At 50.5% G+C, this 24626-nt stretch overlaps 1 protein-coding gene across 1 annotated transcript in view; it reads right to left on the reverse strand.

The window, feature by feature from the left end:
- The window catches only part of ANGPT4 (angiopoietin 4), a 44816-nt gene that overhangs the window by 10399 nt on the left and 9791 nt on the right, over window positions 1-24626 (reverse strand). The window contains exons 2-5 of the mRNA XM_057702273.1: window positions 8651-8806; window positions 7019-7140; window positions 4248-4480; window positions 513-628 (exon numbers count right to left, since the gene is read on the reverse strand). Coding sequence (XP_057558256.1) covers window positions 513-628; window positions 4248-4480; window positions 7019-7140; window positions 8651-8806 — 627 coding nt within the window. The remainder of the gene's footprint in view (window positions 1-512; window positions 629-4247; window positions 4481-7018; window positions 7141-8650; window positions 8807-24626) is intronic.

Consider the following 24626-nt stretch of genomic DNA (forward strand, 5'->3'; position numbering starts at 1 on the left):
TGACTGCCCTCCCCACACATAGCTGATAACTGGACCTCAAAGTTCATGGAGCCACTCACTGAAGATGGCGGGGCTTCCATCAGACCCGGTCCCTAATTTCCCACGTGGAGCGAGCTCCCACGCCTGCCTTCAACTGGACGGCATGTAAATTAGAAATAAACTTCTCTGTGTGAAGCCCCTGGAACTGAAACTCTTGAAGGTTTTTTTGTTGTATCAACTGGCATTATCTGAACCAGCACACAACCGTTTATTGCTATTCCAACTTAAAAGCATCCCTGGAAGACATGCTAGAGAAGAATGCATTGCCAACTTTGGGAACTTCTGCTTTAACCGCATGATCTGACTCGACTGAGTGGGGGCTCCTGAAGGTAGGGTCACCCCCACCTTCTCTGGAAGCTCAGATGTTGGACAAAGCCTGAAGCTGATATGGAGGGGTGGGGGGTGGAGGGTTGTCTGAGAGTCCTTTGGTGCAGCACCCTCTGTCAGCGTCAGCCCCCAGGGAGCCCCCTAACCTTTCTGGGCTCTGTCACATTGGCCACATGGATGGTGTAGATGCCACTGGCATTGGCCCCGGAGCGCTGGATCTCTGCACAGTCCTGGAACACCTGCTCAGCTGCCCTCATGGAAGCTGCAATGGGACAGGGTAAAAACAGTTGGAATTGAGCTAAGGAGAGAGGGAAGGGGCCAGGTGGGCACTCCTGCCTGCTCTGTGCCAGGTTCTGGGCTGAGAGGTGTTGGGGAAGGTTTCCTAGAGGAGCTGACAGGGAGCTGGGACTGCCCAGGTGGAGAAGGGGCGAGTGTCTCAGGCAGAGGGAACAGCGTATGCACAGGCTCTAAGGGGGGAACGGTTCTGGTGTGTGCAGGGATCAGGGTGAGGTGAGGGGAATTTCCCTGATGCCATGAAGAGGAGATGACTCACACCCTGATCCAGAGCTGAGGCCAGAGGGAGCTCTGGCTGTCTAATGGACCGGAGAGCATCATCAAGGAAGGAGAGATGAGGCTGAGATTTCAGCCTTCATTACCAGGCTGAGGAGCCCAGACGGTGCCAAGAAAGAGCACTCTGGCCACAGTGTAGAAAAGAGACTGGAAAGGATGAGACTCAAAGCAGGGAGGCCAGAGATGAGGCTGCTAGAGTCTTCCAGGACAGGTGACTGGGGCTTGAATTCCACTGAGGTACTTCCCGATCTCACAGACCAGGAAACTGAGTCTAAGAGTGAGGTAACTGGCTCAAGGGCACACAGCTGGGTTGGGTGGGAGGGGTGGGCAGGGCGTTCCCTCTCTCCAGCTCTTATGAGGGATTTATCCTTAGAGCTCCCTTGGTAAGAGGTCCAGGGTCCCTTCCACAGCCCACTCTACCGGCCCGATATCCCCTCGCCTCATCATGCCCTCCCCGGGAGCTGACTGTGGGCCTTAAGGGAGAATATTAATTTAATAGCCAAATCCCACCAGCGCCCTGGGGGCCTCCAGGCTTAACCTGAAAAAAGTGACTCTTGGTAAATAAACTACAGAGGTTTCAAATCCCCTCTCTGTCTCCTTGGGTGGGATCCAATTAGAGGTTTGGGCTATGACTCCACCAGAATCCAATCTTTGGGTAGGTGGGTAGCCAAGGATAGGGCTGAAGTTCCAGATGGATAGATATCCTGACCAATGAGAAACCAGGAAGCTACCAAGGGGTGGGACAACCTATTTTGGTCTCATACTTGAATCTGGATCCTGTGTCCTTGTGCTGAGGCCCCGATGAAAGGAGGCTGTTATTCCCAGATCATAATTGAAGGGACAAAGCCCCCAAATCCATCTCACTTTGTGCACAAACATCCCTGGGCAGGGTCTCCATGGCCCCACCTGCCAGTCCCCTGGTTGCTGGGGAACTAGAGTCCAGCCAAGCCAGGTAGGGTGCTGGCCTAGAGGCGAGCTGGGACAGGACCAACTTTCCCACTTAGGCAAGGGCAGAGCTAGGAGTTGGCCTCAGATTTCCAGCCACTCTTTTCAAGGTCTGTCCAAATTTGTTTTCCTTAGGCAACAACAATAACCATTAACAACAGTCATAGCAATAAAAGTGAAATACCCACCATGCACTGTAGTGTTTCTTAGCCAGGTACTGTTAGAGGAAGTCTGGGGCCAGGAAAAGTATTTTCAGGGAGCGTAAGAGCAAGGATGGACCAGTATTGACATGCAACGTAGTTTGGCCTCGGCCTGGACCCCCTGAATCCTTGCACCAGCTTCACCCCCTTTTGGCCCTAGGCACTGTGCTCAGCCCCTTCATGTGCATGAACTCATCTGATCCTCTGCGCAAGAACTCTGATAGGTGCCATTATTATTCCCATTTTATAAGTGAGGAAAATCAAGGCTCTGAGATGTTAAATGATGTCTGCAAAGTGCCAGTGCTAGTAAGTGAAGAAGCCAGAGCTTGAACTCTGGTCCATCTGACTGGAGAGCCAGTACTTTACCCACTACCCACTTCCCCTCAGGTCTCCACCACCGAGTCCATACAAGGCTGGGCAAACAGATCTCGTTAACAAATGCTGACTCTGATACCATGCACAGGTTAAGTCTTTTCTACCTGTGTCCTTGTCCTTCTAACCTTCTGAACGCCCTGAGTTCTCCACCCCTTGCCAGCCTCCACCTGCCTGGGACAAAGCTGTGCAGAGAGGGGGTGCAGGCTTCCTGCTGGCCTTCATGGATGCCTGGTTCCTGTGCCTGTCTCCACCCAATCGTCTGTTCTACACCTGGTGACTAACCCTCCTCCAGTTTCTCCATCTAGACAGTGGGGAGAAACAACCCGTGGTGCCTCTCCCCGGTGACAGCGGGGCAGGACAGGTGTTTGGGCAAAGGGTGCCTGAGGTGAGATCCCCTACATAACCTCTCACCAGACTAGTGAGCAGACACTGGGCCACAGCTGGAGACTGGGCTAGCGGTGAGCCTGTGGGGAGAGGTGTTGGGCCCAGGCCCCGTGCCTTTGGCTGAGCTACAGAATTGATTCAGGCAGCCTCATTGCCACGGCTCTACGCACAAGCCAGTGATGGGTTTGGCTCACTCCTAATCTGACAGTTTGGAAGGTATCTGCCTCTCTTGCCTGCGGCTTCCTCAGGCCTCACACCCCTACCTGGTGGGGCCTGCCCGACTTAGATGGAACCACGGTGCAAATTGTTGCCAACCACAGCGTCTGGGACCCATCACTATTATTTGACTCCGTGTGCCTTAAAGACTTTCCAGCCTCCCCCTATGGTGACCCAGCAGCAGTAGGAACCCTTTCTCTGTCTTTGTCTCTCACCAAGCCATTCTTCCCTCCCTGGTTCCAATCATGCTTCCTAAAACCTAGTCCCACTCTGTTCAGAACCCTCCTGTGGCTCCCCGCTGCCCTCAGGGGAAAGTCCCCTCTCCTGCGCACAGCCCTTTAAGCCTTTCATAGTCTGGAAATTCCAGGAACGCTGCAAGCAAGGCATCCAGTACATAGTAGGCACTTAACAAATATGCATTTCTTCCTCCTTCCCTGAGAGACCCAGAGGTGAGGGATGGTTATTTTTCGCAAGAGACACTTGTGGAACTCTGCTGCTCACTGCTGTATCCCAGCACCCAGCCCTGGGCCTGGCTCAGTGAGTGCTTGCTGACTGAGTGATTGAAGCTGGAACTGCGGGATTGACGTTGGCACCATTAGAAGTCAGGGCTGGGGAGCGGGTCTGGCTGTTGTCCTCCCTTCTCAGAAGCCTGGGCCAGAGGTGCCTCTCCACTTCTGTTTGGCCATCTTGGGCTCAGGGGCAGGGGCATTAGGGCGAGAGAAGTCCTTGGGGGTCACGGAGCCCAATCTCTGCATTCTGTAGATAGGGAAACTGAGGCCTCGGGAGGGGTGGGGGGATTGGAGTGGGGGTGGGGGTGTGGCAAGCCCAAGCAAGTGAGGATGGAGGGTGGATCCTGGACCCGGAACTTGTAGGTCTGGGCTAGTGGTGTCTTCTTCTTATCAGCACCTCCATTAAACGGATGGGGAAGCGAAGGCCAAGAGAGGGACAGGGGCATGCTCAGGGTCACTCTCGGAGGCAGGGGGAAGAGTCTGGACTGGTTCCCCTTAGGACTGTTGTCGTCACCATTACTAACTACTGTTTGTCGTTATTTCTGTTCCATAGGTGGAGGCGGAGGGTGGGGGGAGGGTCTTTCCCGTGGTGGCTTCCAGGACTGTCGTGAACCGGAGGGTAAGGGGGGTCTCCCTCCCCTCTCCTGCCCCCCTCCCGGACCCGGGCGCCCCCATCGCTCACCCGGGGCCTGGGCCACGACGCGCACCAGGCGCTGCACCGACTCCAGCAGCTGGCGCTGCTGGCGCTGCAGGAGGCTGGAGTTGCTGCTGGCGGCGCGCAGGCTGCGCTCGAGGCCGGCGAGGGCGCCGCTCTGGCGGCCCAGGAGGCGCCGCAGCCGTTCCTTCTCGCCGCGGAGGCTGGCCAGCTCCGCCTGCTGCTGCGTCTCCAGGGCCTGCACCCGCGTCTCCAGGGCGCTGCGGGGCGGGGGCGCACGGGCGTCAACCCGCCGTCCCCACCGTGCAGTCACACTCGCGGGCTTTCCCCTGGGTCCCGGGGTGAGGCTCAGACCCGCACTGAGGCGCAGAGAGGTAGCGCCCTGCCCAGGGAGGTCGGTGCCCACGGACAGCACAAAGTGAGGAGGGGAGGAAAGAGAGACCTGGCCCTGGAGTAAAATAGATTGGGGTCCAGTAGAGGAAAGAGGTGGGGTGGGAGGGACACACCAGCAATCTGGGAGCCATGATCAAATCCCAAATATGCTTGCCCTTTGACCTAGCAGTCCACTCACCAGAGATAACCTCCAGGGAGCATGGGCAGGAATGCCCTTTGGGGGATGGGTTGTAATAGGGAAAAACAAAACAGCCAAAATGCCAACAGCCAGGTCTGGCTGAGTCTGTTCTGTTCTGGTGTCCCTGGAAACGTTCTGGAGCGGTGAAGAGGAAGGAGGCTGAGCGCGTTTGTGCAGAATCTGAAAGATGCCGGGGACTTGGAGTGGGTGCCCTGGCACATCAGTGCCTCTAGTCTAACCCCACATGTGGGAAATTAAAAGAGAAAGAAAAAGGTATTAATGTAAATGTAGAGGGATACTGGGGAGCTTATGGGAAAAGGCGTGGATGGACACATGGAAGGATACAGTGGCGCCTGTGTTTATAGAGAATGTGAAAGAAAATCCGCTAAGTGCTGTTACTTCTGCAGAACAGGTTTGAGGGGATGGAGATGGAGAGGAGGAAGATGGGGGCGGGTGAAGGGGACCAACTTTCTCTTTCATTATGTACAGGTCTCTGTTGTCTGATGATATAATAAGCATGAGGCATTTTTGCAATGAGTTTAAAAAAGACGAGTTTTAAGAAAGAAAGAAACTTTTGACTCAGCTCTTGCACTTTTGGCATTTTATCCTATAGATCTGCTCACATGTGTGTGCAATAAGATATGGGAATGTTATTCACAGCATCACTGATGGGAATCTAAAAGACCGGAACAACCTCAGTACCCATTAGTAGCGGACTGGGAATTAGATGTGGGGACAGCCATACAGCGGAACATCGTACAGCTGGAGGAGAGAACGGGCAAGTGTGTCATGCAGTTACAGAACCATCTCCAGGATAACTGAAAAAATGAAACAAAAAAACCAATGTGCCAACGAGTAGGATGCTCCACTAGGGTTTAAAAGGGGGTAAAAAAGGGACTATGCATACGTATTTGCCGCTGCTGCAGGTGGGTGGGTGGCTGAGGGACAGGAGTAGGAGGGAGATGTTTTCCTATACATGAGGCTATGCCAACCCATTCTCCAGACTAAAAAAATGAGTCCAGCCAGGGCAGGAGGAATTTTCCCTGGACCCCAAATTATGCCTCAGGAAGAGAGAATTTGAGCACACTTGGATTTCAGAATTTTAGCTGTCTTCATGGGCCAAGAGCTTACTGATGACCTCCTCCATCTTCACTGGTCTCTAGGCACTTGGTAATTCAATTCGGAGTGATAGATAGTGCCCCAGTCCTTACCCCCCTGCATCCCCCACCCCAGGATGGGGAGGAAGAATAAGAAGGTGCACAAACTGTCATTAACGGTCCCCAGATCACAGGGAGCTGGAGGATCCTTATGCTTTATCTTGACCCAGCATGTGAGCAACAATAACATCTCGTGCTGTACACAGGCCTGTGGCTGCTTTCATGTGTGGGTTTTGCTTCCTCCAGCAGCCTGACTTGGCAGTTATTTCTCTACTCAGCTTGAAACCGAGATGAAATCAGCTTTAGATGTCCATGTCTCTGCCTTATCTGTACCCCAGGACTCTTTCTTTCTTTGTAATTTAAAGGGTGTTCCCCTTGTGTGTATTTGCTTATAAATGCCGACTGTCTGCTAGTACAGACAAGAAACTGGTCACTGTGGTTGCTTCTGGGATGGAGGGTTGGTAGATGAGATTAGGTTTATTTACCTACAAATCAAATTAAAATGTACAGGGTGAATTGTATGGCAGGTAAATGGTAATTCAATACAGCTGTTAAAAATTTATAAAATAAAAAAGGAAGAAAGAAAAGGAGAGAAAGAGAGAGAGAGATAGAAAGAACAGAGAAAGAATCAAGGTGTCCTAAACCCCAGGAAAATGTCTGTCCCCTGTCCCCACCCAGGGCTGGGTAGTCAGTCCCTATGCCTGCCTGGCCCCCAGCCCCAGCCTCAGCCCAGCCCTAGTGTCCATCTTTACTCTCCGCTTCAGTCTGATCTCCAAGTCTGGTTCCAGTCCTTACCCCAGCCCTGACCACATCCCAGGTCTAGCTCCAGTTCTAGTCCCCCAGGTGCCCCCTCACTCCAGTCTCAATCTAGGCCCATAGCTCTGGTCCCAGCCCCCATCCCATGCACTAGCCCAAGTCCAGCTTCCAACCTTGGCCCTGGCCCGAGCCCAGCCCTGGCTGGCTCTGGTGCTCACCATGGGTCCCAAGCCCACTTGGGTGCCAGCCCGGCCCTGGCCCTCAGCCCTGGTCCCACCCCTATCCCTGCCTGGTGCCAGGGTGCCAGTGCCCACCTGTTATAGCCCTGCAGCCGGTGGAGCTCATTGCCCTGCAGCAGCAGCTGCTTCTCCAGCTTGTTGGTGGACAGTGAGGTTTCCAGCAGCTGGATCTCCATTCGCGATGTCTGGTTCAGGACCTGCCCCGGCAAGTAGGGGTGGGGTGAGGGTGGAGGTGGCAGGGGTGCTGTGTAAGCCCTGCAGGAACCTTGACCGACAGCCACACACCTGACCTTGGGCCCTGCTGTTCCAGAAACTTGCTGACCTATTTCTGCCCTCTCAGTATTTCATCACTCACTCACTCACTCGCTCACTCACTCACAGAACCTAACTAAGCTTATGATCTGCTTCCTAAATTTGCTCTTCCCCATCACTGCATGTGGCAGTTCCATTCTTCCTGCTGCTCTGACCGCAGGAGGAGTTATCCTTGATCCCCCATATATAATCCATCAGCAAGTCCCATCAGCTCCACCTTCCAAACGGGTACCTGACCACTTCCCTGCTCCTCCACGCCCCCACTCTGGCCTCGGCCTCCATCTCTTGCCCTGTGTCCTGTGCCAGCCTCCTCACAGGGCCCCCCGTTCCTGCCCTTGCCCCCTACAGTCCCTTGTCTGGTTGGTAGTCTGAGGCACACTTTTAAAATGTGGCCTCTCTGCTCAAAATCTTCCTGTGGCTCTCACCTCACACAGTGGTGGCCTGCAGAACCCTGTGATGTCATCTGCTCCATCACCTCTCAGAGCCCCGGCCCACCAGTCCCCCTGGGTCACTCCAGCCATACTGGCCTCCTTGATGCTCCTGGAGCTTACCAGCACCGTTCCACCCTCCGGGCCTTTGCACATACTGTTCTCTCTCTAGGGAAGGCTCTCCCAGTAAGCCTGGCTCCAATCCTACCTTCCCAGTGACGGCTCCTGGCCGTACTGTTTAGACTTTCAACCCATCCCTCCTGCCACTCCCCGGCCACACTCCCCACTGATCTCATCCATGCTGCTTTCTCCCTAGCACTATCACTGTCTCACTCACAGAAGTTATTTTTCCTGTTTGTTTTCTTGGTGTTAATTTGAAGGATGCTGTTTGGGGGTAAGGATGCGTGCCTGTTTTATTTACTGTTATAATAGATAAACAGGCACCTCCAACAGTGCCTGGCACATAGTAGGGCTTAACAAACATGTGCCCATTTGTCAGTTGTCGTTTCAGCCTTTCACTTCCTCACCCTCTCATTTGTATTCCTGTCCCCTCCCTCCCTCTCTGCTGCTCACCTGGGCCTCCTCTTGCAGAGTCGTTGGCCCCCTGAGGTCTAAAGACTTGTTTATTATCCACCGTCTCCTGGAGCCTGTGAGCCCCCTGAGGGCAGGAGGGAGCGTGCTGCTGTATCCCCTCATCCCAGTGCCCAGCACGGACCCGGACACTGGAGTCACAGAGACAGAAGAGCCGAACCTAGTGTCTACCCCGCCCCCTCTTCCCGCCCTGGGCTCCTGCCTTGGTGGGAGACAGTTTTGTAACAGGGTCATCAGGGAGGAGCCTCAGGGGGCTACAGGGTCAGAGGAAGCCCTGACTTCACCCAGGGACAGGGGTCAGAGCAAGATGACTGGGGCTGTAAGCCAGCCTGACCAGCCGTGGGTCTCCCAATACCACCCCCTCACCCTCTGGTACCTGAGCCTCCACATCAGTCAGCTTGCGAGTCTGGGCGGTGCTCTGGTTCAGGAGGCTAGTGCCCAGCTCCAGCATGGTGGCTGTCTGGTTCTGGACCATGTGCTGCTGGGCCTGCTCCAGCTCCAACCTCAAGTTCATCTGGATGTACCTTTCTAGCTGTGGGGAGACAGACAGTGGGCTGAGGTCATGGGTAGGGACTGGGGAAAAGCTTTTGTCTCTTCCATATGTCCCCATGGAGGAACATAGAGAAACCAGGGGCATCCTCCACTCAGAAGCCAGAGGGATCCTATTAAACTTAAGTCAAATCACATTTCTCCTCTGCTCAAAACCCTCCCAGGGTTCCTATCTCACCCAGGGGAAAAGCCAGAGTCCTCCCTGACTGCAGGTTCTTTCATGACCTGGTCTCCTGCTACCACTCTGATTTCCTCTTCCAGTCTTCTCTCTCCCACTCCACTCGAGACACACTGGCCTCTGTGACACCCCTTCAACAGAGCAAGCTTGCACCTGCCTCAGGGCCTTTGCACATGCTCTTCCCTCTGTCTGGATCCTCCCCACCCCCACACCATCTATAAAGCTCACTCCCTCATGTCATTGCAGGTCTCTTCCTACCACTTATCACTCCCTGTCTTTGTGTTACGTATTTATCTGTTTATTGCCTTTTTAAATTTACCCTTTGAATGTCAGTGTCATGAAGCCAGGGGACTGGCCTTGCTCTCTACTTTATCTCCATATCTAGCACAAAGCTTAGCTTACAGTGTGTGCTCAAAAAAAAAAAATGTGTTCAAAGAGTCAATGAAAAGGGGAAGCAGCAAGGGTCAGAGCATAGCCCCCAGTCTGAAGCCCCTTACCCAGCTTTCTAGGGCTGAGCCAGCAGCAGGAAGTGGAGATGCGTCTTTCCCTGTACAATAGTTTGTGGTCCATCCACCAAGCTGAACTTTCTATTTTCTGGCCCCCTCTGTCTGTGAAATGGAGCCGAACTGGCCAGTCTCCAAGGGTTCTCCCAGCTCAGATGTTTTGGGATCTGACAAGCAAATGTTCATTTCTTTGACAGAGCTGCTCTCTTTCCCAAGAGCAAGAGAAGCTGGTCTGGCGTGAGACCAGGATCAAATTGCAAAGGTGAACAGTGTGTTCTCAGGGCTCAGAGCCTGAGGACTGAGAGCCGGTGCCCCTCCTCCACTCCCTCTCCATTTGGCATACTTGCTGGCCTCTCTACCCCACAGCCCTGGCTCCTTCCCTACTCCTATCACTCAGTCTTCCAGGAGGTCCAACAGGGCAGCTCCCAGGGTCCCTGGGAAGACTGGTGCTTCCCAGGGAGAGGCAGTGATCTTGGCTGGGGGTCAGGCTCCAGCTGCTTCTTCCTTAGTCTCTTCCATCTCAACTGTCTGCTCCGATTATCTTCCACCCCTGAGTGCTTTCGAAGGGGCATGGTCCATTGCAGTGCAATGTCAAATCCTGAAGGGGGCTCACATGGTGTTGATTAGAGCAGTGGTTCTCAAAGTGTGGTCCTTGGAGCAGCATCACCAGGGAGCTTGTGAGAAATGCAAGTGTCTCACTCCAGACCTACTGAATCAGAAATTCTGGGGAGAGGCCCAGCCAACTGATGCTCGCTCAAGTGAGAGAACCCATGGCATAGAGGTCACAAAGGGGACTTGAGGACCAGGGAGACAAGCACATCCGAGCTCCTCAAGCCTTTGTCCCTTTGGTCCCTTCTTTCCTCCTCTGCACCATCAGCGCCCTCTCCCCCCTCCCCCCACGCAAATGTGCTCCAAGGGATCCCAGCTACAAATTAAAGAAAAAAAAATCCTTGACTCCATAGCCCTCTCTATCTGTGTCTCCAATTTCTCTGCTCCTCCAAACAACAAAACTTCTTGAATAAGTTGTCTCCATTTTCACCTCCATCTCCACGCCCGCCTTTTTATATTTTTTATTTATTTTTTTTAAGAACTTTTATTGAAATACAGTTAACAGACAATAAACAGCATATATTTAGAGTGTACAATTTGGTATCCCAATCTCCCAATTCATTTCCCCCCAACCCTCCCTGCTTTCCCCACTTGGTGTCCATGTGTTTGTTCTCTACATCTGTGTCTCTTTTTCTGCTTTGCATTTCCTCTTTCATAGTTGTTAGCATTTGCCTTATGTATTGAGGTGCTCCTATACTGGGTGCATATATATTTATAATTGTTATCTCCTCTTCTTGGATGGATCCCTTGATCTTTATGTAATGTGCTTTCTTGTCTTTTGTAATATTTTTTATTTTAAAGTCTATTTGATCTGATATGAGTATTGCTACTCCAGCTTTCTTTTGATTTTCATTTGCATGGAATATCTTTTTCCATCCCCTCACTTCCAGTCTGTATGTGTGCCTAGGTCTGAAGTGGGTCTCTTCGAGACAGCATATATATGGGTCTTGTTTTTGTATCCATTCAGCCAGTCTGTGTCTCCTGGTTGGTGCATTTAGTCCATTTACATTCAAGGTAATTATCGATATGTATGTTCCTATGTCCATTTTCTTAATTGTTTTGTCGTTGTTTTTGTAGGTCCTTCTCTTCTCTTCTGTTTCCCACTTAGAGAAATTCCTTTAGCATTTGCTGTAGGGCTGGTTTGGTGGTGCTGAATTCTCTTAGCTGTTGCTTGTCTGTAAAGCTTTTGATTTCTCCGTCGAATCTGAATGAGATCCTTGCTGGGTAGAGTATTCTTGGTTGTAGGTTCTTCCCTTTCATCACTTGAAATATATCATGCCACTCCCTTCTGGCTTGCAGAGTTTCTGCTGAGACATCAGCTGTTAACCTGATGGAAGTTCCCTTGTGTGTTATTTGTTGTTTTTCCCTTGTTGCTTTTAGTAACATTTCTCTGTCTTTAATTTTTGTCAGCTTGACTACTATATGTCTTGGCGTGTTTCTCCTTGGGTTTATCCTGCCTGGGATTCTCTGTGCTTCCTGGACTTGGGTGGCTATTTCCTTTCCCATGTTAGGGAAGTTTTCAACTATAATTTCTTCCAGTATTTTCTCAGGTCCTTTCTCTCTCTCATCTCCTTCTGGGACCCCTATAATGCGAATGTTGGTGTGTTTAACATTTTCCCAGAGGTATCTTAGGCTGTCTTCAGTTCTTTTCACTCTTTTTTCTTTATTCTTTTCCACATCAGTGATTATCACCATTCTGTCTTCCAGGTCATTTATTCGCCCTTCTGCCTCCGTCAATCTGCTATTGGTTCCTTCTAGTGTATTTTGCATTTCCGTTATTGTGTTGCATATCTCTGTTTGTCTGCTCTTTAATTCTTCTAGGTCTTTGGTAAACTTTTCAATCTTTGCATCCAGTCTTTTTTCAAAGTCCTGGATCATCTTCACTGTCATTATTCTGAATTCTTTTTCTGGAAGGTGCCTATCTCCTCTTCATTTAGTTGTTTTTCTGGGGCTTTATCCTGTCCCTTCATCTGGTACAAAGTCCTCCACTTTTTCATTTTCTCTATCTTTCTGTGGCTGTGGTTTTCAGTTCCACAAGATGAAATACTGCTGATACTGCTTGATACTGCTGTCTGCCCTCTTGTGGAGGAAGCTATCTAGGAGGCTGGTGCGTGCTTCCTGATGGGAGGGACTGATGGTCGCCTTTTTATTTTTTTAATTTATTTTAATTAATTAATTAATTGGCCTCACCATGTGGCATGTGGGACCTTAGTTCCCCGACCAGGGATTGAACCCATACCCCCTGCAGTGGAGGCACGGTCTTAACCACTGGGCTACTGGGGAAGTCCCCACCTTTTAAAAAAATTAATAATATTATTATGGTGTACTTCACACACATGCATAAAACATAAAGTAGTATAATAAAATCTGTGCATTTACCACACTTAAGAAAGAAGTACAATCCGTATTGTTGAATCCTGTGTACCTGCCAACATGTCCCCAGCCCCAGGGAGCCACTTCACTCTTAACACACCTTGTTACAACCCTCCTTGACAAGAGAGGGTCAGGGAACATTTCTATACCCTCAGCTTGCTCTCCGTCTCAGCAGTAGTCAACCCATATGGTCATTCCCATTTTCTGGAAGTATTTACCAGATGCACCCTCCCCTAGTTTTCCTCCTCCCCTCCCCCTTCCTTTCCCCTCTCCTCCCGTCACCCTCTCTCTGACTCCTCCTTTTTCTGACTTCTTGGGGGGCTCTCATGGCCCAGTCCTGGGCCCTTGTCAAGGGTGCTTAATAGTCTCTCCCTAGGTCAAGTGTGCTTAATGGGAGACCACAAAGCCTGTGAAGAGAATTCAGGGGATCCATGAACTAGGATGAGAGAAAAATCACATTTTTGTTCACTAACCTGTAATTAAAATTTGGTATTTCCTTCAATTATGAGCATCAGCCCCAAATCATAGCACTACTAGCTGATCCTGCAATTTATTACCAATATACATCACAAATATTTTCATATCACAGCACAGATGTTACAGTATCTTAAAATACTGACTTCAGAATGATGGACATTCTCAAACCCACCACTGGATAATTTTATAACTATAGCACAGGTTTAATTTTTAATGTTTTGATTATAATCGCAATATTGTTACTGAAAGCTCGGCCTCTCTGTACACCAGTGCCAAATCAAACCTTGGAAACAGAGTTTTGGGTGAAGTAGAAAAGGACAGCTTTATTGCTTTGCCAGGCAAAGAGGAGACACACCAAGTTTCTGCTGAAAAACTATGTTCTCAACCCCAGAGGATTTGGTGAAGAGTTTTATAAAAGTGGTTCAAAGGCGGGGTCTGACAAGTTTAGGGTGTGAGTAGGGCTTACACTCCCTTAATCTCGGCTCAGGTAGTCATCTCCTCCCAGGTGGTCTTCTGGTCTCCTGATCTTCATGCGCTTCCCTGGCCCCTTTAGTCTTGCCTCAGGTAGTTTCTTGGCCGCTCCTCCCTTGGTTAGCAACTGTTCAAATCTGCCCTTTGGAGCTCAGGGAAGGTCATGGGGGCTGGAGTCCTGCCTACAGAAAGGGTGGACAAGAGGAGGCCTGCATGCTCAGGCCCCACTCAGCTTCAGGGCCTGGGAGCCCCACAGGGCCCCACTCTGTTTCAATATCACTGGGTGTTCTTATGCTTTTATGTTATGCATTTAAAAGTAATATTCTGACAAGGAATCCAGGACCAGATGTCAAAGGGCCCAAGGCCCCAGATGCCTCAGGGCCCTGCTGCTCCAGTGGCTCCTAGGACTTTCACATCCCCCTACATGCTGACCGCACAGTCTCCATTCCACCCAGATTTCTCCCCTGTGTTACCAGCTTGCCGTCGCCACATGGGCTTCCAAATGCATCTCAGGCAGAAGCATCCAACATGGAACCCTTGATTCCCCTGCTCCCACTGCACCCCTGTCCCTGCCTCCCCACCCCATTCTCCTCCCTCTTTTCCATCGCAGTAAATGGCCTCACTCATTTCTTAAGCCCCAAATTCAGACCTCAACCTTGACTCTTCTTTTTCTGTCACCCGCTGCACTCAATCCACTAGTAAGTTCTGATCACGATGACCCCAGTGTGAGTTGCCAACCTGTTCACGTCCCAGCATCCTAAGCCAGGCTACGGGCATCCCCACAGGTCAGCTCGTCATGCTCTTCCTCCCCACCTTGCCTCTGTCAACTCCCTGGAGACGCTAACATGTGGCCCAGGCTGCATCCACGTGCACAAGGGTAAGCAAAGCTATACCGAGGCTGCCCTCAGACTATCCCACGTGTTGCAAGCCTCCTGGAGCCTGGTTTACAGTACAGACTCCCAGGCTCTGAGCTCCTGCTCCCCTCAGTCAAACAGCAAGTTTGTTCCTGCCATGAGACCTTCTCAAACCTTTCCCTCAAGATTCCCACTTGCAGATGGTCAAACTGAGTCCCGAAGACTTGTGGAAGGTCACCAGCTGGTGGGCTGTGTTCTAAGACTCCCTGTCCAGGGGCCTCCTCAGGTCTGCAGAGCAGGGCTGGGGCTGCAGGGTAGCTTGGGGTCCTCTCAAGCTATGGGAGCTCCCTAAGCACTCTTATTAGTCTCCCACTTGTCCTGTGGCTGCAAATGGCTGGGTGGGGCAAAGGCCCATCACCCAATTTGCCATGCATGCTCATGGGCCCTAGGATGGGTAATCTGGGCAAGATGGGCCCAGTTCAGCCAGCCTGCAGCCCTGGTGACGAATGTCAGCCTGTGTGGTGGGGGTTGGGCCCAGCCCAGGGCTCAGGCACCAGCTGGAAGGGTGGGGGAAGAATCCCATGGAGGAACAGACACTGGATGGGATCTGCCGCGGCCTCCCACCCCGACTCAGGATTGCACCTCCCCATTCTCTGCCATCTTCATGCTGGTAAACTCTCAGGGCTGAGATGGGGAATGGGGGCCTGCATTCCCACCACCCCTCCGGCCTGCAAAGAGGCTGATCTGCGGTCCTTGAGCTATCCCCCTCCCCTTGGCCTGTGTTTGAGTTCTGGCTCTGCTACGCTTTAGCTGTGGGCCTCTAGCAATGGTGGGCTACATTTCTATGTGCCTTCGTTACCCACCTGTGACATGGGGACAGAAACACTGCTCCTTTTTGGGGAGAGGGCATTTGAAAAAGGCCTTGAAGGAGAGGAAAGGAGTTTTGACAGGCAGGGGCTGGGGGAGGAAGGAGGGTACTCAGGACAGACTAGGGATGAGCATGTAGACACGAGCAGTGTCAGTGGGCAAGGATACCCACTCAAGCCTGCTTTTCTTCTGCATCATCTAAATGAAAAAGGCTTCAACTGGTAAATGGATAAACAACTGTCGTCCATTCATCCCATGAACTGTACTCAGCAATAAAAAGGAATGAATTACTGATGCATGCAACAACCTGGGGGCATCTCCAATTATGTTGCATGAAAAAAGCCAGACTCAAAAGGCTACATACTGTAGGATTCTATTCATATGACTTTCTGGAAAAATCAGAGTCAGTTATTGCCAGGAGCTAAGGCCTGGGGGTGGGGATTCACAGCAAAGGGACACAGGGGAAATTTTGGGGGTGTAGGCAGTATTTTGTATCATGTGGTGGCAGTGACATGACTATATACATTTGTCAAAACTCATAGAACTGTACATTAAAAGGGTGAATTTCACTGCATGTGGAAATATACAATAAACAATACAAGATTCCCTAAAACATCCCATACTAAGATATGTGTTGTAATAATAAATGCATTTCCTCAAACTAATCCCTCACCCTCTGAGTTTCATTCATGTAGTCACTCAGAAATTATTTCCTGAGCAACTACTATGTGCTAAGCCCTGTGTTAGGTACTATGGAATTGGGAATGAACAAAATTGGCAAGTTTTCTGATTCCAGGATACTTCCTTTGACTACATCAGTTAAATTCCAATAGTGATGGATGCTATAAAGAAAATAAGAAAAACAAGAGGGAGGGCTTCCCTGGTGGCACATTGGTTAAGAATTCTCCTGCTAATGCAGGGGACATGGGTTCGAGCCCTGGTCTGGGAAGAACTCACATGCCACGGAGCAACTAAGCCCATGTGCCACAACTACTGAACCTGCGGTCTAGAGCCTGTGAGCCACAACTATTGAGCCCACGTGCCACAACTACTGAAGCCCATGTGCCTAGAGCCCATGCTTCACAGCAAGGGAAGCCACTGCAATGAGAAGCCTGTGCACCACAACAAAGAGTAGCACAGCGAAGAGTAGACCCCGCTTACCACAACTAGAGAAAGCCTGCGCGCAGGAATGAAGACCCAATGCAGCCAATAAATAAATAAAGAAAGAAATAAATATATTAAAAAAGAAAAGAGAACAGGGCATTGAGTCAGCGCAGGGGCAAGTTTAGCCAGAATGGCAGGGAAACCCTCACCAGAGGGGCCATCTGAGCTGCGTGGATGTGAAGGAGCCAGCTGTGGGAAAGCCAGGAGGAAGGGAATACCAGAGGGAGGGAAAGGCAAGTGCAAAGACCCTGAGGAGAATCAAAAAGAAGATCAAAAACAATGCAACGTTCTGCTCGTCTCTTTTGTGGAAATATTTGAGAAAAGCATTTTGTCAACGACAGATAATAAGCCAAGGCAGAAAGCATAGTGCCTTGTATATGATGAGCCTTAGCTTAGTGGCTGCATGACCTTGGGCAGTTACCTCTATCTGGGCCACTTCTCTGGAATGGAGATAATCATAGCTCCTGTCTTCAGGTTGTAGGGGAGATTCCGGGCACCACCCATGTAAAGGGCCTGGAGCAAGTTCATGTAATCGACACATGAGACACATGAAAAATTTTGTATGTCTACGTCGCGGGCTACAAGCAGCTGTTATAAAGAACGAGATTGACCGTCATCAGGGGCAGATGTGAAAAGATGCCCCAGATACACTTTTGCGAGAAAAAAGCAAGATGCAGAACGTTACCTACAGCGCAGAGCCACGTGTGTGCAAGAAAATTCCAAATGATGTATTTTTACATATACTCAGATAAAGGCCTAGGAGACGCAAACTCTTAACAGTGGTGATTTGCTTCAGGGAAGGAGATTAGAATGGAGGTGATGGTGATGGTTTTTGTTTTGTTTTTTAATATTCTGTATCTCTAAATTGTTTGGATTCTAAAAAAAATAGAATGAGAATGTATACAGGCCTACCTCATTGTATTGTGCTTTGCAGATATTGTGTATATTTACAAGTTGAAGGTTTGTGGCAACCCTGTGTTGACCAAGTCTGTTGGTTCCATTTTTTCAACAGCATTTGCTAACTTCATGCCTCTGTGTCATATTTTGTTAATTCTTGCAATATTTCAACTTTTTGATTATTATTACATTTTTATGGTGATCTATGATCAATAATCTTTGATGTTATTATAGTGAAAAGATTAGGACTCCCTGAAGGCTCAGATGATGGTTAACATTTTTTAGCAACAAAGCATTTTTTAATTAAGGCATGTAGTTTTTTAAACACATGATACTATTGTACACTTAATGGACTATAATATAATGTAAACATAACTTTTGTATGTACTGGGAAATGAAAAAATTCATGTGATTCACTTTATTGCAATAGTCACTTTATTTCAGCAGTCTGGAGCTGAACTTGCAATATTTTCAAGGTCTGCATGTACAGATATAATTACTATAATATTTAAAAGCCAGTATATCAGCCGGGAGTTCTTAACAGGTATCCCTGGATCCCTGAGGGAGCGTGAATAGAATTCAGGGACTCCATGGACTCGGGTGGGAAATAGTTTTGTTTGGTTTGGTTTTTTATTTTGCTAATCTCTAACTGAATTGAGCTTTTCCCACACTGATGAATACAGGCCACAAATTACTACAGCGGTGGTAGCGCCCATGACTTTGTCATCAGTAGAAATCATAGATATTCCCGTGTCTCACTCCAGTGGTCGTGGAACTTTACAACATATTGTTTATACTCATCACAACCTCAAAACGATGGAGCGTCATTAGATCCACCACTAGGGCTTGTTATTTAATGGACTACTACAGAAGCAGTATGTGACTGTATCACACATCTGTTCTTAAAAGTATTTGATATCTGTATCTCAAAGTAACCTGTTTCCTTTGTAAATCTACGCATTTAATTTTATGTTTTTAAAAACATTCTTCTGAGAGAGGGTCCAGAGCTTTACCAGATGACAGAGGGGTCCAGGTCACAGGAAAGTTTGAGACCTCTGAAAATCCCTCCCACACACGTCTCTGTACCGGTGCCCGCCCAGGGGCCCACTAACTCCAAGAGTGCAGGGACTTTTCCTGCCTTTTCTTCTGGTGCCTGGAAGGATGTCTGGCAATTTCTAGGTGCTCCATGGGTATTTGTTAAGTTGAATGAATGAATGGTTTGGACATTCCATTCTTCCCTCCTGGAAGAATTAGCTCTGAAATAAACTACCCCGTGTGGCTCTATGGTACAGCCACTGGGAAACAGAACAGCAGGAAAGGAGAGAAGTGCTTTTACAAAGAGAATGAAATCCCAGCCCTAGCTGCCTCATGGCGTGCCACTTCCAGCCTTTGTGTCTCCATTTCCCTATAAATAGGTGGGGTGGTAACAGTGCCATTTTGTGGAGGCTCCCCAGCCTCCAATCTATGGTCCACACAGTAGCCAGAGAGACCCCAATAAAACCTGTCAGGTCACAGTACCTTCTGCTCAAAACCCGCTGTAGCTCTCCTGGAGCGAGGAGAGAAGCATGTGGAGCTCATAGAAAAGGGCCCGAGCAAATGGAGGCTCAGACACATAGAGACACTTCCCCAAGTTCACCCATCAAGTTGGCAGCTGCTGGATTCATACCCAGGCCTGCCGATTTTGGAGGCTGGGAGATCGGGTCCGGTGGGCAAGGAGGGTCAGGGCAGGGGCCAAGCAGGTAGAAGTGGTCCCCCCCACCTCCACCCCAGTGCGGGACCCAGGGTTCAGCCTCCCTCCAGGGAGCCCAGAGGACTCTGTGCGAGCCCTGCTGCCGGCTTCTGCTTCTTGATGTTTCTGGGTGTCCTGCCTCAGGCTTGTGCTTGAATCAGGGGTTTCTGTGAACTGAGCTGTGTGTGAGGGTACAGGAAGGCCAGGGATTCTCCCCCAAAACACCTGCTGAGGAAATTGCGGAGAGGCGGGGGAAAGAGAGATGAAGACCGCTGGACTGGGAATCAAGAGACCCCGGTTTTCGGTCCCAGATCTGCATCTCTGAGCTTTGGTCAAATGATTTCATCTCTCAGTAAATGCCATCCTCTGGTTGTTCATGCCCAGCCCAGTGGAGCCATCCCCACTCCTTTCTCTCTCTCCTATCCCACATCCAATCTGTGGTCTATACTCTGGATCACATCCGCAAGATAACCACTTCTCTCTTGGCTCACCTCTTCAACCCAGGTCCCTGCCTCCATCATCTCTGGCAGGGATTCACAGCCTCCTTGCTGTGCTCTCAGCTTCTAGCCTTGCTCCCCAGCCTCCAATCTATGGTCCACACAATAGCCAGAGAGACCCCAATAAAACCTGTCAGGTCACAGTACCTTTTGCTCAAAACCTGCTGTAGCTCCTGCATCACTTAGAGAGAACCAGACTTCTTTGCAAATTTCTTTCCAGGACAAAAGGTCTTTGCTTTGCAAACAGGCAAACCTGCCCCAATAAGCAGGGTCCCAATCAGACTACACTTGAGATGGGGTGGAAATTAGGGTGAAGCCGGATAGGCTGAACTCTGGTCCCAAGGTGGGAAGGGCAGAGATTAAGAGCCTGATGAAGGTGAAAGGGCTTCAGCAGGAGTTCACTAGGGACCGGGCCCCAGACAGGGAGGGATACAGGAACAGAGACCTAGTGAGGCTGGAGGACCTGCAGGGCCAACTCAGCCCAGTCCCATTTCACATATGGGGAAACTGAGGCCCCAGTCAGGGAAGTAACTTGCAAGAGACTACACACAAGAACTACGGCCCTGTCTAGCCAGACCTATGAACATCTGGAAGGTCAGAGCTTTGACGGCTTTCTGTATGTGTTTCAATTTAAACGCAAATTTTTGTAATTTTAATTTTAATTTTTTGAATGGGTAATATAAGCTCTGCCCTGGTTCCCCTACTCACAGGCTACTAAAGGGGGGCTTCCGGGTTTCCTATCAGAGAAACTCCAAGCATGTACCAGCAGTAAGTATGCTTACATCTCTCTGCTTTTAGTCTATAAAAATGTCAGCTCACCATCCTGCACCGTGCGTCTTTTTTCTTAATATAATTTGGAGATTGTTCTAGATTCATCCAGAGAGACTTGCCTTGCTGTTTTAACAGCCCCCACTGTTTGCTTATAGCTGGGGCTGTAGGTCACTTCCAGGCTTTTGCCATCACACCAGGGCTGCTGAGAACATCCCGTCCACTTGTCATTAACCCTCCTGCAAGGCTGCTTGGGGATAGATCCCTAAAACCAGAACTGCTGAGTGAAAGGGTGTGTACACTTGTGATTTGGACAAACTGCCCTGGGCAGAGGTTGTGTGTGTGGTTCCCACACTGCGTGTGGAGGAGGGGCCCTGGGGTCTGGCCACGGAGCCAGCGGGTTACCTACTCAGATCCTCCAACACGCATTCACACGCCCCAATCCCAGGAGCTCCAGAGCTTCTCCCATCAGTTTTTTCTGACTTTCGGGTCTGCCCACAAGTGTCACGTCCTCTGAGAAGTGTTCCCTGGCCATTCCATCAAAGGTAACCGCGCCCCCAGTCCTACTCCACCTGCCATGACTGTGGTTTCTTCATAGCATGTCATGCATCTGAAATCACTGTAGTCATTTCCTATTTGTCTCTTTCCCCCATGGGAATATCAGCCCCAGGAACACAGGGCTGCCCTGTTCATGGCCACACCCTCTGTGCCTCAAACAGTGCCAGGCACGTAAGAGGTGCTCAGTAATTATTTGTTAAAAAGAATGAATGGGTCCGTTTTATGTAAGGGGCACTGGATTTCCACTGAATAACTGTTCGGCTGCTAGAAATAAGTTTGGACATCCTGACCCAGCCCCGGCTGCCCCTGGAGCCCTGTGAGAGGGATGGCCAGAGGATCAGAAAGCTGGGGAGACCACTGGTCCAACAGCAGGAAGAAAAGGGGAAGAAATGCCAGCACAGAGGCTGGAGGGCAGGGAGGAGATGCAGAGGGAGGCCCACGGCAAGGGGGCGGAGGGTGTGCCAGCTTGGGGTATCTACAGGAGAAATGACACAATCTCGGGGCTCATTTTTCTATTCAACAAACTCATTCAGAAGTGCCAGGACTCTTGCGGGGTACAGGGGAGAGAGCAGTGACCACAGCAGGCTTGCTCCTGCTTGCAGGGTGGCGCCAGGCATGGCCCTGAGGGCCTTACTTAGCCCGTTTAGTCCTTGGCTGTCTCATCACCCCCACTTCACAGACAAGGAAAAGAAGCTCAGAAAAGATGAGCCCGTCACCCAAGTGTCACAGCTACTGAGTAGCAGAGGATGGCTTGGCACATGGCCTTTGGGCTCCTGAGACCACAACCTTCACCACTCCAGTGGGTGCTGGTGGCAGCCAGACTCCAAGGAAGCCCCAATGACCCTTCTTCCCGGTACTTGTGCCCCAGTGGAGTCAGACTGGCCAGTGTGACCCACAGGATACTGTAGAAATGTTGGTGGTGAGCCCATGGTGACATCGTCACATTGTGGCTTCTGTTTTGCCCCCTCTTGAATCTCTTGCTCTGAGGGAAGCCGGCCATGTCCTGAGGACCCTCAAGCAGCCCTGAGGAGCGACCCATCTGGAGGGTAACAGAGGCCTCCCGCCACCAGTCAGTTCCACCCTCACAGCCCTGTGCTGGGGCCACCTTAGAGGCTGATCTTTCAGCTCCAGTCGAGCCTTCAGGTGACCACATCCCCAGCTGACATCCAAGTGCAACTGCATGGAAAAAACCCAAGTCAGAACTACCTTATTAAGCTGCTCCCAATTCCCAACTCTCAGAAACTGTGAGAGAGAATACATGTCTGTGGTTACTTTAACTTGCTGAATGTCTTAGGGTAATCAGTTATGCCACAATAGGTAACTACTGTAGTGCTTTTGCAGAGGTCACAGAGGTCAGATCCTCTTGCTTGCAGGCCCTGCCCCCTTTGCTTGGCCCATCACATCCCACCCTGCCATCCCCAGGCTTCATTTTCCTCCTTTTCCCAATGGAACTAACTTTGTGGCTGTGAGTCTGATGGCCAAGTTTGGCCCCTGCTCCTCTGCCTGGCTCCAGCCCCTCCCATCCCCTCGGGGCCCACATAGGCGCTGACCCCTTGACTCAAGGCAGAGGGGGTTTATCTTGTTTTTTTCTGAGCCGCCAGGCCCAGCCTTCCTCGGCTGTGCTCCTCCCTGCAGAAGATTCTGTTGGTTTTCTTCTGGGTCAGGGCTCAGAGTGAGTGGAGCGAGTGGGCAGGGAGCCAGGGGTGGAGAGTGTCAGGGACCAGTGGGCTCTTGAGGAGGGATGAGCTTTTCAACTCTCAGCTCGGGCTGTGATTCCCGGCACAGGCCCGGCTTTGCCAAACTTCCTGCTGCAGCGTTGAGTCTAGCGTGGGCCTGGTGCATGGAGCTGAGAGTCAGGCGCTGGTTTCCTTTCCGAGATAGTGATGGAGTTTTTCTGAGCCTCAGTGGCCCCATCAGAAAATAGGGCTCATTAATTCCTCCTCGCAGAGGGGCCAGCATGGGTGCCTCTGCCACCCGGATGTGGGTCCTTGTCATAAGCTGGGGAGGGGCTGCCAGAGCTGTGGCAGATCCAGCCATCCTTTTGTGGTTGCTTGTGTCTAAACCTTGATCTTGGAAGACTGTCTACAATGAGGCCCAGCAGATGAGGCTTCCTTATTCCCCCAAGTGTAGGAATTGGGAGTTTAATCAAGAGGAAGTAGAGAAGCACATTTCTTGCAGTCACTCACCTCCCTGCCACCTGTGCATCAGCCTTTACATGGAGTGGGGTGGTGTGTCCGTTTTGCTTGGCAAGTGTCTACTGAGTGCTTTTTATGTGCTGAACACTGTTCTAACCACTATGTATATTAAATCCCTGTCACCACCCTCTGTGGTAGGAGATATTATCAACCATTTTACAGATGAGGCACAGAGAGGTTAAGCAACTTGTCCAAGGACAGACAGCTCATCAGGGGCAAATCCAGGCTGTCTGGCAGTGACTCTCTCAGGCTGTACTTCAAAGCTGGCTTGACTGAAGTGATCACATGACAGCATCCCCACACCCCTTCCCAGCCCCAGCTCCACCTGGGGGAATGGAGGAAGGCCTTGCTGGGGTGTCTCCCCACACAGCACCAGGCTTTCCTGCCAGTGAAATTCTGATGTGTAATTAACTCAGCTCTCATCTGATCCTCAGCAACCTGGAGGAAAAGAGAGATTGCTCCCCACTTGACAAATGAGTAAACTGAGGCCCAGAGAGGCCAAGCATTACCCACAGCTGGTAATGTGAGTGAGGATTTGAACCCAATGGCTAAGCTCTTTCCACTCACCTGTTCCGCATCCCTAGTGGGTGAGGCTGATTTAAAGACAGGGTGACGGGGATAGGACCAGGGTCAGACAAGGAGGGGAGTCCAGATGTCTATTGCATTGCCCATCGCTGGGGGCAGGACACAAAATTGGCCACATCAGTTCCCAGCACCTGAGAGACTTGAGAGCAGGGTCAGGCCCAAGGAGGTTGGGTCTGGGCCCTGATGAACATGCTGGTCCCATCTTGGCCACACTCTCCTGACTCTCTGCGTTCCAGTCACACTGAACATTTTTCATTTCCTTGAAATTGCTTTGCTCCATTCCACCTCAGGGCCTTTGCACTTGCTGTTTGTGCTTGGAATGTTTTCCCCTGCTCTTCCTTGCTTAGGAACTGCTAATCCACTCTAGATCTCAGCTCTGTCCTTCCTCCTGGAGCCGTCCCTCCATCAAGGTTGGGCCCCCTTATTATCCACTCCTAGAACACGTGAGCCCCTCCTTTACCGCATGTATCATGGTTGATCATCACACATGAGAAATTACTAGGTTAGTGTCTCTTCCTCTGCTCCCAGAGGGGAAAGACTGAGTCTTCCTTGCTTACTGCTGAATCTTCGTCACCTACACAATGCCTAGCATGTTAGCTTGCAGTAAACATCAATGGAGGGGATGATTAAATGAATGGAGGAATGAACACTCTACGTGGCAAATTAAGTTCAGAACTGGGCATGTGTGCATGTGTGCAGGCCTGTATTTCTGCACATAATCCCAGAGCTTCGTATCTGTAAGGACACATGGATTTTTCATGAGGTTTCTGACATGCTGTGTGTCCTGTCACCACTAGGGAGGAGAAACAAGATTGTCCTTGCCAAAGGTCCCGGGGTGAATGTAGTTAGTCATTCCCCCGCCCAGGGTCAGGGTACCCATCTGTAAAATGGGTGGCATGGAGAGACGGTCTGTGTAGTGATTAAGATTGTGAGGTCTGGGGACTTCCCTGGTGGTCCAGTGGTTAAGAATCTGCCTTCCAATGCAGGGGACAGGGGTTTTATCCCTGGTCGGGGAACTAAGATCCCACATGTCTCAGGGCAACTAAGCCCATGTGCCAGTAGTTACTGAGCCTGTGTG

This window comes from Hippopotamus amphibius, chromosome 12 (assembly GCF_030028045.1).
Source record: "Hippopotamus amphibius kiboko isolate mHipAmp2 chromosome 12, mHipAmp2.hap2, whole genome shotgun sequence".
In the NCBI taxonomy this organism is placed as follows: domain Eukaryota; kingdom Metazoa; phylum Chordata; class Mammalia; order Artiodactyla; family Hippopotamidae; genus Hippopotamus; species Hippopotamus amphibius.